The following is a 16,578-nucleotide window of genomic DNA, read 5'->3' as shown; positions in this document are numbered from 1 at the left end:
GGCCAGAGATAAAACATATTAAGATGAGAAAAACTCGTACAGTTTAGTAAACGCCAGATGACCAAGTATAACACATCCCAAGTCACCAGTGACAGCACTCTACCCAAAAGGGAATCACTATCTCGAAGTCTGGGCAATCACTCCAAATAATGTGTAATGCCTTACTTCCATTAACTCTGCACTGGTAAAGAGTTGCGTGTTTTGCATCTTTTTTTAATAACACTCATAACTCGGGTACTTACAATTAAGAGGAGGAACATTTCAATATCATGTGAACATAACTCTTGCAAATGTCTGCATTTATTATATCTTTGCTAAGAGAATAATATACACTGGCTTAAGAAACTGACATCAAAGTCAACACCCACTCATTTTGGGGGTGGGTAGGATTCAACCATAACTGCTTTTGAACGGCAAGCAAACCATGACAGGCTTATGTTCTGACCACATTAAACACGAACAACGCATTAAGAAATGAAATTCACACTGCGCTGGTAGGGACATTTCACTGTGTCGTCTTGCTCACAGTAAGGCTGCACCGGCCTCTGTTCCATGTGCCCACTGCCATACTACCACTAGAAGAGTGGTGGCTTCAAAAACTGGAAGAGTGGGGGCTTCAAACTCCATCTAACTTGTATCCCAGGCATCCAAGCACCACGCCATTAATAGAGGGAACTTTCATCTTTTTAGCCCCTTCCTTGCCTCCTTTGGTCAGCTCTTGTTCTTGCCGACTCCCAGGTTGGAGCTTAGGGAACAAAAGAGGAGGAAAAGGGTAGTCACATGAGATTTTAGGAGCCTCTGCAAAGGAATACTCGGGAGAAATAGTCTCGGGAGAGCAGAGCGACCTGCAGCGTCACCTGGCAATAGGAGGATGAATCACATCTCTGTAACTATCATAAATGGTTAAAGCCCATTAAAAACAAGCAGTGGCAAAGGAAAAGAGACGACCGTGTCATGACGTTAATGACGTCATTGCGTATAACATGCAGCGGCCATCGTAAATTGGGAGAATTTGTATTAAATATTGTAGTGGTAGCAATTTTCTCTATGCATCAGCAGCGCGTAAGGAAACCAATGTAAATGTTGTGGTCGTGATTGTCTTTGTGTAGTGGTGGCAGGGGGCGGAAACAGGCACCCTCATAAAACAGCCTTTAGCATTTGACCTCGTGTTTGAATGCACAGCACATGTAACCTGAGAAGAACGTGATTTTGAGCTCTGTTTACAGATACGGACTGGAGCCACTGAAACTATCCAGTGCTCTGGTCAAATGCTCTTAGCCTAAGAAAAACGTAGTCCCTAAGCACCAGCTACAGTGGCATAAGTGGAAGGGTACACGTACTGTGGCCATGCTCCAGGGGAGTATACAACTGAGGAAAAGGTGGGACAAAAAGGAAGGATTGACCACTAGCAAGAAAGGATTTTTTAAAGACACTGAAACAAACCAATGAAAAAGCAGAGAGCCCACAAAGAAGTATACAAGAAATATATACTAAAGTATATGCAAGAGGTCTTGAATACTCGACCTAAAAGGCTACTACATATCTTGGATAAGGTGCCCTGATCTTCGAAACAGGTCGCACTCTTCTCGGTTGACGCCGAAAGGGCATTTGATAGAGTGCACTGTCCATACCTGGAGCTCACCCTGGCACACCTGGGCTTCAGAGAATGCTTTTGTAGTTGGATACTGAGCAGTTACAGCTTCCCTAGAGCAACTGTGCATGTGAATACAGTAACATTGGCTCCCTTCACCATCAGTAGGGGGACGAGGCAGGGCTGCCCTCTGTCACTCTTATTTTTTGCTCTCTATTTGGAGCCATTCACACAGAGAGTGAGGGCTAGCCTAGGCATCACGGGAGTCAGCTTTGGCCGGGAGGAACATACCCTCGGTCTATATGCAGATGATTTTATTGTCGCTCTTGATAACTCATCAGTGGCACTCCCTGCTTTCCTGGAAAGAATCGAACAGTTTGGGAAGGACTCTGGCTTCTTAGTGAATGTTAACAAAGCCCAGACCCTAAATCTCACAGTCCCATGAGACGATGTATCACTCTTAGCCCGACGCTTCCACATACAATGGCAGAAAGATTCCATCTCCTATTTAGGTATTCAATTATATACCGCCGCTGAGGCCACTACAGCCCTTAACTAATAATCGCTGCTTAAACAAACTACTACAGTCCTGAATACATGGCGATCCTATCGTCTCTCCTGGCTAGGCAGGATTGCTGCAGTGAAGATGGTGATACTCCTGAGAGTTCTATTTCTGTTCCAGCCCTCCCAGTAGCCCCTCCGATCGGGGAAATTGCCTCCCTCCAAAATAAAATCCTTGGCTTCATTTGGGCAGGTCAACGCCCCCTCAAGAACAGGGAATGGAGCTATTGTCCTCTGCATGAGGGAGGCTTGGGGATCCCACACCTCCAGAGATACTATGGAGCCCAGTTTTGCTACCTCATGGAATGGTCCCAGTCAGAGTCAGAGAAACACTGGCTCTTTATGGACCTGGCCATTGCAGGTACCCAGCTATGGAAAATCCCGTTCCTCACGTGCCAGCAATGAGCATGGAGACTCTACTCCTCTCCAATTACACAAGCGACCCAGAGAGTTTGGGATGCGATCGCTGTTCACAGAGGCTTGACGTCGTTCCCCTGACCCCTGACTCCACTACTGGGGAACACTGATTTCACCTCTGGCCTCAATGAGTTAGCATTCCACCACTGGTTGGTAGCTGAATGCCGCTCTATAGACCCCCTTTTTCATGAAGATGGCCTTTTGAAATTCGAACAAGTAAAGTACCACTATGCGCTGCCAGAAACGGACCAGTTACGATATTTGCAGGTCAGGCACTGGCTTTACAACAGCTTAGTAGAACTAGGGGCAGGACGCACCCTGACTATATTTGAAAAATGGCTTGTTATAAAGAAAGAAGATTGCAAATAGGTGTCCGAATTATACGCATTACTCTTGCCACCAACCCCACAAGATAAATCCTCCAGCCAGAAACATTGGGAACAGGAGTTAGGTAGATCATTTTCGGTGGCAGAATGGGAGAACATTTACCATTGTGCTTGACATGTAAGCTCCAGCTCTGCAAACATAGAAACGGCCACGAAAATAGTGTTCTGCTGGTACTTCATGCGGCCTACAATGCACAAAGATAACCCGATACACAGCCCCAATTGCTGGCGGCACTGCAGACAGAAAAGGACCTTACTACATATTCTCTGGGACTGCCCTAAAATAGCTCCTTTCTTGGAGGCTATTCTGAAAGACATAGACACCTTTCTTGACACAACTCTTCCTAGATTCCCCACTTACACCGTACTGGGCTTACCAAATCCCCTTACATATCCGCTTAAAGCACAGAGAGACTGCCAGGTAGATATTGCCCCAGCGGCAGCACATCAGATGATTCTCTCACTGTAGGGGACTGATAAACTTCCTACACACTGGATTTGGTTTCCCTAACTGCACAAGCTGAATCCTACAGGGAGACATGGGCCCCATTTATCTTCCTGTTGACTACGGAATTCTGCGAACTGTCCTGTCTGAAATATTTGAGACTTCTCTGCCTTACGGAGCTGCCCCCATGATCTAGTTAGTGGGATTAACATCACGCACAGACACCCAGCCACCAGTGGTACTCGCATAGACAAAGTATGGATGATGTACCCCCGAACGGGTTGGTATAGGGTGGGGGGAGTTCTCATGGTCTTATGTTTAAAGAAGGATTATATGCTTAGTCATAAAAGTTCACTTGTCCCGCCAGTCGGTGGTTGTAGGCGGGAGTATGTGTAAAATTTCAATAAAGAGAGTTGAACTATGAAATGTGTATGATAGATTATAGCTTTATAGCTTGTCTTATTTTGTAATGTTTATTTAAAAAGAAGAATACACTGTGACTGTCAGAAATATTTTGTATTTAATTTTTAAGAAATGTAATAGTTTCTCAATCATGTTGCAATACTGCGGTTTTTGATGGTCTTCACACATTTTTTAAAATCTTTTGGATGTTAATAAAGAAGTACGTATATTATGCATGTACAGAAATAACAAAAATAACACCCCTGAAGCATAAATATGAATATGACAATTTCTGAAATATCATCCTTTATTTTCAGATTGCAAAAGAATTCCAAAGGATTGACGTGAAAGTCTTCATTGCTGCATATGAAGGTACATATCAAAGACTTTTACCCTATCTTCTTCATCCCTCCAAATGATGTGCCTGCGGTGCCCATGCACCCCTGCTATGTTGGTCTATGTACCAATTGCATTTGGTCCCCATATTCTACAGCACCACAGTGGGACAGCACTCAGACGCCAGAGGACTGACACTAGTCATTAGCTCACCCACAATTAAAGGGCCAGCGGATTTGATCAGCTCCTAAAGAAGGAACTAGCTTTGGAAAAACCTTCTAGTACAGCATAGTACCGAAGAGTTAAAAAAAATACATACATGTTGGGTGTGTGATTGAACAAAATTTCTTGTTATGGACTGTGTTTTAAAGTCTGACCGGAGACTTTGAGGACTGGTCTCAAAGGAGGATCAGCTGATGATAGATTTGTCTGCATGTCTTCCACTGCTGAGCTCACTGAATATCAAGTGACCTACTCCCTTTGTGATTATCCCATGTACCAAAAGCAGTGAGTGAACGAATAGGATAGGTTTCATACTGTCCAGCATTTTTAAAATGATTTTATTTATTAGTTTTCTTATTACCACACTAGATTAAACCATGTCAGAATGCCAGATCTGAGTATCAAGTGCTATCTGCATGTTGGCACACTTAAAACAAGAATCCAATCCTAGGTTGCACAAAGAGGATTTTACTTTAAATGATATGTAGAATATCAATTTTGGCCTTCCCCGATGCTGATTAAATATGTTCTTAAGGGACCTAGCATGACGAAACAAGTTGAAGCGCAGAGTTTGTTTCCTGCCACTCATTGCAGGTTCTTATATCCTTTATCCAGTGAGGCAGTCTAGGTGACAGTCCTCATAACCATGTCTTGGCCATGCATCTTTTGATTAGAAATAGCACCACAGCTGCTGGCTTTCTAACTTCCTTTGGAACTGCCAGAACAAAATAAAGTAAAGCTGTATCAGAGATAGTGAACAATATCCTAACTCTATAGGTTATGGGTGTGAGACTGGCTTACTCTCTTTCTCTCTTACTAACACACATTTATGTCAAAAAGTTTTAGGAGAAATGTGGTAAAAACTGAAAATTCCTCTCATTGCAGTGGTGTTTTGAGTTGCATCCAACAGTCAGTCACCCATACCACTTCCAAATGCTCATTACCCGTCCCAAAGTGGGAGAAGCTGACTCACAAGCAGTGTCACAGTCAATTTAGTAGTAGGTCATGATTCCAGAGTAATAGAATAATATTTCCACAAAAGTAACCTGTGTTTGCAATCTCCTCTCTTTCCCATCCTAGGATCAAAGTGTACATTGTAAATGGTGTCCCATAACTTGAGAAACAAAAGCTCTTCCTCACTGCATGGTTAACAAATCACATCACAAGGAATCCCTTCCAATACTAACTAGTTACGATCAAGGAGAGGATGTGGAGTAACAGCCATATATGCCAGCTTTGGAACTGGGGAACCGGGTTTGAGTGCTGGCTTTGGCTCAACATCCTGTGATTTTGGGCAAATCAATTACGGCCTGATTTCGATCTCAATGGAAGGGTTACTCGGTCACAACAGTGATGGATATCCCGTCGGCTGAAATCTAAATTCTATAGAAAACAATAGAATTTAGATTTCGGTGGATGGGATATCTGTCACCATTGCAACAGTGTAACCCCTCCGCCAAGATCTAAATCAGGCTCTTAATCTCCCTGTGCCTACAATAATGAATATGTCCTTGTGTAATGTAACTGGTGCTCATGTAAAGCGCTTCAATACCTTCAGGTCGAGCTCACGCTATATAAAACTCCAAAAAAAGGACTAGTCCTCAGCACTGTCAGTCAAGCACTTGAAACTTCACCCTCTGCCAACAAATGTAATCATCAGCTCTATAAATAACAAGAGCACCCTATTGTCTAATGAATGTATCCCAATAGCTGATACATGAAACAAAACACTTACAATATTCAGGGAAACTATTAGGAATGCTAAAAACAACCAGGGAGCTGAGGTCCCTTTAGTTTTGTCAGGACCATCTTTAAATTATGTAGTTTCTTCTAGAGCAATATTATGAGCTCATGCTTATTGTTGTACATTGAAAATAAAAACCCAAATCAATTAAGTGAAACTTGCAAAATATTTATTAAAGAATTGTTTTTTGTTGCTCTATGTTTCGTGGTCCACTCGGTAATACTGCTTCGTAACATTCCTTAAATATCTAATTTCTTTTAGATGAAGTATTAAAAAAATTTGAAGCCTGTCACTTCTTCGACGGTGATTTGAAGCATGACATATTTTTCCTGACTGTTCATGATGCGGTCCTCTACATACAGAGTCAGAACATGTTCCGAGACACTGAGGATCCGATCTTTGAGAAGGTAAGAAGGCTGCCCTTTCTTCTGCCACTCCATAAAAGAGTATCTGATAGTGTTACTACAGACTCATGGACCAGGTATGAAACACCCCCTTTTGCCATCTGTATATTGAGCAGGCTTCCTCTCATAAATGTTTAGAATGTCCTTTTGAGACAGTTTCCAATAATATGATTTGAAAAGTGCACAATTTATTCTAACCACAGCCATCTACCCTCTTAACTATCCCTTCATCTTCCCTCACTGTGGGGCATATTTACAAGAAAGTGGCAGATCGGTGTCCCACTTATTTTGCGATGAGCCACTTTTCTTGTGTCGCCTCTGCCCCACCTTACGACACTATGGTTGCACCATATTTATAATACTGCGCACCATGGTGGTCGTTAGGACAATAGTGTCAAAATGTTTGATGCTGTTGTTGCGCTTTACTGCACTAGCAGCAAAGATGTTGATGCTAGCGCAGCAAAGCACAGGGAAGGCCATTGATTAAAATGGGTGCATCATTTTAACGCCTGTTTTGAGCAGGCATTAAAAATTACAGAAAAAATGGTGCAGTTAAATGCTGTAAATTTTAATGCACCATTTTTTTGGGCCTCTCTGCAATTGAACGCCCTGGCCCCTTGCATACATTATGGCTGGCGCAGGCATAATGTGGCGCAAGGGTTTACAAAGTTGCGCAATACACGCATTGCGCCACTTTGTAAATACGGTGTGGAAGAAAGGCCTCCTTAACGCCGCCTAAGCATAAAACAAATTACTCTATGGCGGCGCAAGGGACTTGTAAATATGGCCCTGAATCTTTGACTTCGTACTGACCCCATGTCTTCTGGGTTAGCGTCAGCCAATCCTTATATTTATTTTAGAATGTTTTGCTCCTTGGACATGTAGTCCTTAGCTGAATACAGAAAAAGACAATGTGTAAGTTTTAGGACCCAGGGGAATGATTGGTAAATTGCCAGGACGTGTTAAAGATCACCCCACTGAAGTGGGGGTGACAAAAATATGGATCTCAAAAAGTACTTCTTGTGCAAACGTTTTTGTATTTCTGCATTTACTAATTCTGTCATGCTCTTCTTTTAATGTTTAGATATCACTGATGCAAGAATCCAAGGAGCCACTGGAATTCACTGGTCTAGAACCCTCAGAAAACGAGCTTGATGCTCAGGAAGAGGTATCTCATTCAACGTACCTTGATATTAACTGAATTTGTGTTATTTGTGTTCACTGTGTTGTACAGGATGTGGTAGTAAACAGTGTGGCGTCGGAATACGGGAAAACGAGGCACTCTAGAATGATCATCCAGCACTCTGTGTTAAGGTCGCAAAAAGCTTTGGCTGGTGGCGTTCGTGGTGATTTTGGAGTGAGAAAAAGAAGTGGGGATTTGTATAGCTTTAACAATCTAATTGTTTTAAGGCACAATTTGAAGTTTGACTAACAGAAATGCCATTTCTAAAGAACCTCTGGTACGAAGGTGAAGGCAAACTAGACATATTCAGACTTGTCTCCCAATGTGATGGATTAGGAGTAAACACAGGGGGGATTTCATTCAACGTTGCTAATGTGGAATATCCATCAATATGTGAAAAAACTGCAAATGTACCTTTACAGTGGAGGTACACTATAAGTAACAACATTCCATATCTCAGGGACTGGCTCCTGGTCCCTTACTGAGGAGGGTGATTTCCTTTAGAGACAAGGACAAAGCAAAAACAGTGGTAAATGACAAATAGGCATACATTCTAAATTATGCAGGGATACTACTGCAGGTACGTCCAGGTTGCAGGAATACCAGGGGATTACAAATTTGCCCCTTAGAAATGGGGAAAAGCGTGCAGGAATAGGTGTTTCGATAATAAAACAACGATCCCTTTTGTGCATGTTTGGCCATTTTGAGCCGATTCCCTACCTTTGCCTGCCACATAGTGAAAACCTCAAGTTTTCTGCTCCTACTCAACATCCTGATAGTGGCAGCAATCCTGTTACCGGCTATATCAGAATTTTGACTAAACTCGAAATGGTGTCCATTGTGTACCTAGGAACCTGCTAAGAAAAGGCACAGTGTCTAGATGTTTTTCTGCATACGACGGATATATTTTTTAGATACTTTTATTCTGCAGTTTCCTCCATATTTCCATGACACTGGGAATTCTCTAAATATAAAGGTAGATGATCATCTTTTGGTTTTGGGTACTTCTGCCTTTCCAATGACTTTACTGCTGCCTTTTAACACAAAAGTAGTAGACCTGGCACCTCACCACAGTAGAATTACTGCTGATTTGCATTGCATTACAGAACCAGGTGACATTTAAGCAGATTTGTCCTTCTCATCCTCCTCTACGTTTGCCCATAGTATGTCTTCCACCATTTTGGTTAGTTATGGTGTTCTCTATTTTGTGGACTGCAGCCATAGAAACTGAAAGTGAAATCAAAGAAGCAAAGGAACTGAATTCTATAGATTTGTCACAGTGGCAAAAGTACAAAGCAATAGCTGTATTTAATTTGACTTTCCCACAAAAAAAAAAATATATATATATTGCACCATTTTTTCTGTAATTGTCCACTAGGCTACAGTCCTGGTCCTCCTTACATTTCACTTTTTTCAGGGGTTGAAGGTAATTTAAAAATGGAGGAGAACAGAAGTAAGAAACCTGTTTGCGAAAATTCAGAACCAAATAGCGGTTGGATGATAGAACCACACATGTTGCAACAATGCATGCCTGAACAATGCCATCGGAACAACGACCGCGTTGTTTCCACGCATGCCCTTACAACAATTTTTCGTTGTAAAGGCATGCCTACTAAAGGCATGTGTGGAAATGGAATGCGTGGTTGTCGCATGCCACCCTCCCCACCCTAAAACAGAAGTACTTCGACCCCCCACCCTTAAAAACTACCCCAATACCCCCCCACTCACCCAGAGCCCTAAAACCAACCCCACCCCCAAAAATAAAACAATCCAAACTCTAAAAACAAAATTACCCCAACCCCCCACCCCGTCCCTGAAAACAGAAGTACCCGACCCCCCCACCTTTAAAAACTACCTCGATACCCTCACCCACCCTGAGCCCTAAAACCGACTCCACCCCCCAAAAATAAAACCAACCAACCCCTAAAAACAAAATTGCCCGCCCCTAAAAACCTGACCGCCGCCTGCCCTGAATACAAAATTACCCCAACCCCCCACCCACGCCCCTAAATACCTGATCCCCCACCCACCCTGAATAAAAAATTACCCCAACCCTCCACCCCTAAAAACCCGCCCGCCCTAAATACAAAATTATCCCAACCCACCACCCCGCCCCAAAAACCCGACCCCCCACCTGCCCTGGAGATAAAATTACCCCAACCCCCCACCCCGCCCCAAAAACCCAACCCCCACCTGCCCTGAAGACAAAATTATCCCAACCCCCTACCCCGTCCCTAAAAACCCAACCCCCACCCAGCTTAAATACAAAATTGCCCCAACCCCCACTCCTAAAAACCCACCCGCCCTAAATACAAAATTATCCCCACCCCTAATAACCCGCCTCGCACCCGCCCTGAATACAAAATTACCCCAACCCCCATCCTGCCCCTAAAAACCCAACCCCCACACCCGCCCTAAATACAAAATTACCCCGACCCCCACCTCTAATATCCCACCCACCCTAAAAACACAATTACCCCAACCTCCAAATACAAAATTAACCTGGCCCTCTACCCGTCCCTAAAAACCCGACCCCCCCACCCACCCCTTAAAAATAAATTTACCTAACCACCCCAATCCCTTCACTCCCAACGCCGCCCCTGCCCCTAAAAACTCCCCCCAACCCTGCCCCAGACCCACTTACCTGACCGCATCCTCTCCCAATGGAACTTCCTTTTTCTCTGCCTTAACCACGCATGTGCGTTGTTCAGCACATGCATGGTTAAGGCAGAGAAAAAGGCCTGCATTGTTCAGGCAAGCGTTGTTCCGCTTGCGTGAACAATGCAGGATTGGTTGTTCCGGATCTTCCCCTCAAATAGCTGCTGAGTGGGAAACCCAGTTAGAACATTGATCTATTTATCATTAAAAAGTTGCCCAAAGCATAAACCATTTACTACGCTCAGTTACTTATGAACAGAGCTATAGTATGAGGAATCACTGTGTTACAAGAACTTAAGCAAGGGTCGCTCAGAGGACATAAAAAACTTTTAAAGTTGACTTTCCATGAACTAGCTGGTAAACTCAAATGGAATCAGATTCACGTAATGATTATTTAGCTGCTAATTACTGATTTTTTTAGAAGCATAATTTGGCTACACAAGTCATATGCTTCAGTTAACTTAGAGTGGACTTGCAGTTTAAAAAATGTAAAATATTGTGCACATGTTAATTTTCCTAGTTTATGCTGGATTTGCAAGACTTTATTTTGATCCTTTTGGAAGCATTTTTCAGACTCTTCATCATTTTTAGTCTGATTTAGAAACCTGCACTTTTCATATTACTTCTATGTTTGGAGCGGGCTTCCACCATTTATGAAGTTCTTAGAGAATTCCAGGAGCGCTCCTGGAACACTTAAGAGAGCCATGTTTTGTTAGAATATTTGCAAGTGTAACATTTTATGGCACGGCGACTCATATTGGGGCAGATGTGGCCGGTTTAAGGATCAGCAGTGTAGATACACTAGTGCTCAGGTTGTTAACCTGCTTTCTAGAATTGTGGTTCCTGCCAATCGAGAGCTAGCTGTTTCCATAGCCCTTCTAGAAGGTCTTAAGTGTCAGAGGTTCTGTCACACGATTGCTAAGGGCACTAACATGTCTTATACATCGATTGGTTCCACTGTAGGCACAGTTGTTTCCTTAGGTTCTCTTCAGACCATCTTAAGGCTCCAAGGGTGGACACACAACTGCTAAGAGCAGTAAGGCATGTTCTATCATTGCAGCTCCTGGTGGAGCAGACCATAGGGGGTTATTACAACTTTGGAGGAGGTGTTAATCCATCCCAAAAGTGACGGTAAAGTGACGGATATACCACCAGCCGTATCATGAGTCCATTATATCCTATGGAACTCTTAATACGGCTGGTGGTATATCCGTCACATTTGGGACTGATTAACACCTCCTCCAAAGTTGTAATAACCCCCATAGTCTTAGTGAAAGCTCAGGTGTAGTTTATTTTGTTTCAGAGAAAAAGGAGAACATGGATCAGAAATTGAATCTAAAACCATTCAAAATTTTATAACTACTTCTTTTTAACTTTTTTTTCATCACAGGCCATGCGCAGACTGGCTTCGTGAAGAGAGGTCGAGGATCCATGCATGTGGGGTGGATGAAGAAGATGTTGTGGTTCTTCGCGGCAATGGACTCTGTCTCAACTAATTATCAAGCTCTTTTCACTTCATCGGTACTTCGTTGGTGAACAGAAAATGCATCTAAGTCTCTGATTTAGATACATTTCCACAACATTTAGTTTTGGACAGTGTCTACCGATCTGCTTATGATCATCACCCTTACAACAGCATCCAGTGGGCCTGTTTCATGAAATTAAAGCTCATACAGCGGGTTTAGGTATTACCTGTATTATGTACTTAGAGCCTGTTTTCTAACAGTATACTGGAAACAACACTTATCAGATCAGTTCTAGAACTTTGATGATCAAAAATCACCCATTTTGTATGTAAAATAGTTCTTTTTTATTTAGAATTTCCATTTTGCTGACAACATTATCTTTCTCAAAAGGGCACACAATTTATACACTAATATTAGAACAACTATGTTTTAAATTGGGACAAGCAAATAACTATGGATTCTGAAGACTCTGTGACAGTGACCCACGTCACATTCATGGTGGCTGTGCCAATGATACAGGGCCTTGTCCTTGCAAGTTTATAAGTTGCTGCAGTTGGTTCAAGAGCAAGTGTGTCTTCATCTCACTGACAAAGGGCGTATCTGTTAATACTTCAGTGTGATGTAGATGGGGAAGGTTCCAGGGGGCTCATTCCCTAACAGCGACATAGCAGAGAACTACACATATTTAAGGGAGCATTTATGAGGGCCTGGTAGTGCTGGCACCCGACTTTCAACATGGAGTACTATCTGACAAGCAGCATGTGTACTTATTAGAGGACGGTAAGGGAGAGGCCAGTAAAACACTCTCTTTATTTGTAATACACACATTCTTTGTCTCCTGGGCCAGATCTAGGCAACATCCGAGTAGTATAATACAAACAGCATAGGATACACACCCGGCAGTAGCACCAGTTTGTCCTATTACATGGAAAAGTTGGTTTTAGAAGACGGGCCTCAAGCATTCGCCATTACCCCTTCAGTGAGACCGATTGCGTGTGTGCAGAGTCAATGTCCTCACAACAATAGGGGCAGATCCACAGCTGATGGGGCGGGTCTTGGGAAATGATCAAGTCCCGTGTGCACTGCACAAGCTTCCGTCATGGAAGCAGGCAGAAGCGTGAAAATGAGAGTGCCCCCTGGGAAAGTTAGGCTTAAGAGGAGACCCTGTGGTTCTTGCAGGGGCTGGGCTGGAGGGTGCAGCAAACACATGCATGGAGTTCATGAGCCGTTCCAAAGTGAGACCAGGAGAGCTTATGCACAAACGTCTGTCAGAGGAATGCAACCCTCATAGCGAGAGGCCTTAGCTGCCCTGTCCCCACCAAAGGACAGATCCTCTGCAGCACCAGAGTGGTGGCAAAGCTTGCTGTTTTGTGATCCTACGCTCTAGGCTGCCCCACGCACCCTCACAAAGTCAGAGGAAGTGGTCGGAACCAAGTGCAAATTTACTAACTCCTAAGGCTTATCAAACTGATTTTTGTGCGCCCCCTAAACTCACCAAATAAGACTGACTTCTGGGGCGTCCCTCTGGCTTGACTCCTATGAGAATATTTGTAAGCTCAATTTACATTTTTTCCCTTGTCAGTGGATTTTAAGATTTATGGACTTTAAGAATAAACTCTCCTATCACGAAGCGTACCGGCCCATTTAAAGCACAGGCAGTACGTGTTTTTCCAGTTTGCAGAGAAGTGGTCAGTAGCACTCATAGAAGGCGTCCTGCAGTGGCGTTGTGAAGGTTCAGAGTAAGGATGATGTATTCTCGGCATGTAAATTGTACTGCTTCCAGACAACACGCGTGTCTATATCCACACCAGACCAGCTTGAAATAAAGTTCTTCCTTACCCTCCTCTTTCCTTCCCTCCCTTCATTCACCCTACTCTCCCGCCCTACGTGCTTCCCAGCCCTGTACCCTTCCATGCCCCTTTACCTCATCTTCTCCACCCTCCCTCTACCCCTTCATCTCTCCCTTCCCATCTATCCCCTCCTTGAATGTGTCCTCTCTCAGCTTCTCTCCATTATTCTATCTTCTTCTCAAGCTCTCCCTCCTTTCTGTCTCTTACCTTTAGCCACGTCTGCCATTTCCTTCCTTCCATCCTTGCTTCCTTACTTCCCCTTTTGTTTTGTCGTCCCCCTGTCCCTCTTTTGTTTTCTTTTTCTTTTTCATCCTCTTTCTTTCCGTACCTTCCATCCTCCATAACTTCCCTCTCTTTCTCTAATCCTTCTTTTCTTTCTTCCTTCCTTGCCTCTGTGCTACCTCGCTGCGTCCTTCCTCTTGTGCACCCTTCTTCCCCATTCTTCCTACCCTCGCTCTCTTTCGCCCTTCCTTCTTTCCTTCCTCTCTCACACTGAAGTTACATCCCTTCTGTCTCTTCCTATCTTCTTCCCTTTCTTCCCTCTCCGACTACTACAAGCACTCCAGGGGAGAGGGCTAAGGGAAACTTTGCTCGGGGAGAGGTGCAGGGCAGCAACACAAGTGCTGGACACAGACTCCAAAAAGCAAAACAAAGGAGCACACACAGTGCTCCTGTCTCTTGATATTGCCTGAGTCCCTTGAGCGGGCCCAGCACGGTCCCTCCGCCCTGCACTGAGGCAGGACTGGATGAAATAACTATAGCCCGACCAGAGGAATGGCTCTCCACTCACATGGGCGCATTTGTTGATTGCCAGGTTAGTTTAAAGTCTCATCAATTTGTGTAGAATCTTTTTTAACAAATGCCAACCACATCAGACAGCTGCATGAGAACCCACCCAGCTTCAGGAGAAATTCATTTTTTTTGTTTTTTCTTTAAACTTTGGACCCTGAAAACAAGAGTCAATCACTAGATTTGTGTGTGAGGAAAGCTCGTTGACTGTTTTTAGTTGAACAGTTTCTGGTCAGACCTTGGGAAAACCTATGTAATCCTGCAACTGTATCTATAGGTGTGATTGTTGGGTGAATACATGTAGTGTGCGAAAGGTAAAGCTTTTTTTCATAAACTGCTGTGTTAGTTGGTGAAAGGTGAATGTGTTGTTCTGGGCCTGGGTGATTTATAGCTTCTGCTACCGGACAATAAATGAAACCAATCTAGCTTGGCATTCAAAAGTATATTGTATCTCTGAGTCCTAAACCTCTTATAGGAAATAATAATAGTTCTGTACAGTGTTTGCTGCCACAGTCTTGCAGTTTGGCAGCGCTGTAAAATAACCGCTGTTTCTAAAACTGAAACAAAGAACCATGTACCTCTCTTTGACTAATCGAGATAGAACTTCACAAAAGCAGTATGTTTATATAACTTGGGAAAAGAACAATACTTTTAAGGCACTTTACATCAACGAAGAAATAAAGTACAGTAACAATATATGGAAACAAATTGCACATTATGTTTTTCTATTTTTTATTTGCAGTTTCTTTGACACTGTTCTACTATATAGACTTTTCTGTACAAATAATTAAATACAACCTGTGTGGAAACGCTAGTTGGACTTTTCTTTCAAACAAATGCAGCAACAAAGTTTTGTGAAAGACGAAACTCTGTAAGATAAGTCAAAGCCTACCCGTATTCTAGTTGCACCCATGGAAAAGCCATATAAAACGAAATCAGTCCCCTCCCCCCTCTTCCTTATGTTCAAGCTCTAGAATGCACACACGTATTTAGGAAGCCCCAGCCGAAGACACCATGATGATTTAGGGCCTGATTTAAAACTCAGGGGACGGGTTACCCAGTCTCAACGGTGATGGATACCCCTTCTGACGAAATCTAAATCCCGTAGAACGGTGGTTCCCAACCTGTGGTCCGGGGACCCCTGGGGGTCTGCGAAGCCTTCTCAGGGGGTCCGCGAGAGCCTAGAAAATAAAAAAATATGAACAAACATTGACAAATTAGGTCCCCAGCTTCTAGTAATGACTCAGGCAGGGGTCCCCGGATTCCCATGATGATTCAGTGGGGGTCTGAGGTACTGGGTTTTTCAGAACCGGTACTGATCCGGTAACCCAGCGGTGCCAGGGTACACCCAAAGACCTCGGGTACTTTCCTGATTCAGACCACAGAAACTCAGAGTCTTCTAGGTGAAGTCAAAGATCGAATTTATTGGCTGCAACCAAGTAACAAGCGTCCTAGAAGTACAACAGCACGGTTTGTATGTTCTCAGGAGACTGTGTTTCAATGCAAAGTCAGGTTTCCTTATATACAGTTTTTTAAGCTTCAGGCAAACATTCTTGACATTTTGGTTGGTCATTCACATGTTTTCACTACAAAGGAAAAAACAGTGTCAATATGAAACCTCATATTTCATGTCATCCAACCCATAATAAATTACCCGGCAAGGCCTAGTATTTTACATCAGATAAGTGTGGACCCCCAATAAAAACGGGCACCTCCCCCTTGTAAAGTAAGAAGAAGAAAAGAGCAGGTGCAGGTGTGAGCAAGATTAGGCAGGGTGTGTGAGCGATAATAAAGTTTTTATGGCATGTTGTGCCTTGATGCTATCTGATTCGGCCACTGGGAGAGGGACTGACCAAACAGGTTTGGCCTGAGGCAATGGTTCCAGCTTGCCCAGGTCAGAGAAAAGTCAATCAAGGTGTTCGTGTCCTTGGAATCAAATCTGACTGTATTATAAGCCTATGTGAGGGCAACTTTTTAAAAATGGCTGCCGTGTATAAAATGGGAGCCACGAGTGCAGGACGAAAATGGCGATTTCGAGGTGAAAACGCTGCTGGAATTGAGCGAAAATGCTCATGCTTAGTGTACTAGTCATTATCGGTCTTTTGATACTAAAATCGTACTGCT

The 16,578-nt window shown here is 43.4% G+C and overlaps 1 protein-coding gene across 1 annotated transcript in view; it reads left to right on the top strand.

Annotated features, from left to right (window-relative positions):
• The window catches only part of SLC26A4 (solute carrier family 26 member 4), a 177,707-nt gene extending 162,439 nt beyond the window's left edge, over positions 1-15,268 (top strand). The window contains exons 18-21 of the mRNA XM_069229830.1: positions 4,120-4,174; positions 6,366-6,511; positions 7,593-7,676; positions 11,740-15,268. Of these exons, the coding sequence (XP_069085931.1) occupies positions 4,120-4,174; positions 6,366-6,511; positions 7,593-7,676; positions 11,740-11,763 (309 nt within the window). The 3' untranslated portion in view covers positions 11,764-15,268. The remainder of the gene's footprint in view (positions 1-4,119; positions 4,175-6,365; positions 6,512-7,592; positions 7,677-11,739) is intronic.
• The last annotated feature ends 1,310 nt before the right edge of the window (positions 15,269-16,578 follow it).

Source organism: Pleurodeles waltl, chromosome 4_1 (genome assembly GCF_031143425.1).
Source record: "Pleurodeles waltl isolate 20211129_DDA chromosome 4_1, aPleWal1.hap1.20221129, whole genome shotgun sequence".
Taxonomy (NCBI): domain Eukaryota; kingdom Metazoa; phylum Chordata; class Amphibia; order Caudata; family Salamandridae; genus Pleurodeles; species Pleurodeles waltl.
The sequence above is the reverse complement of the archived record's forward strand: the minus strand, read 5'-3'. Positions and strand labels throughout refer to the sequence as shown.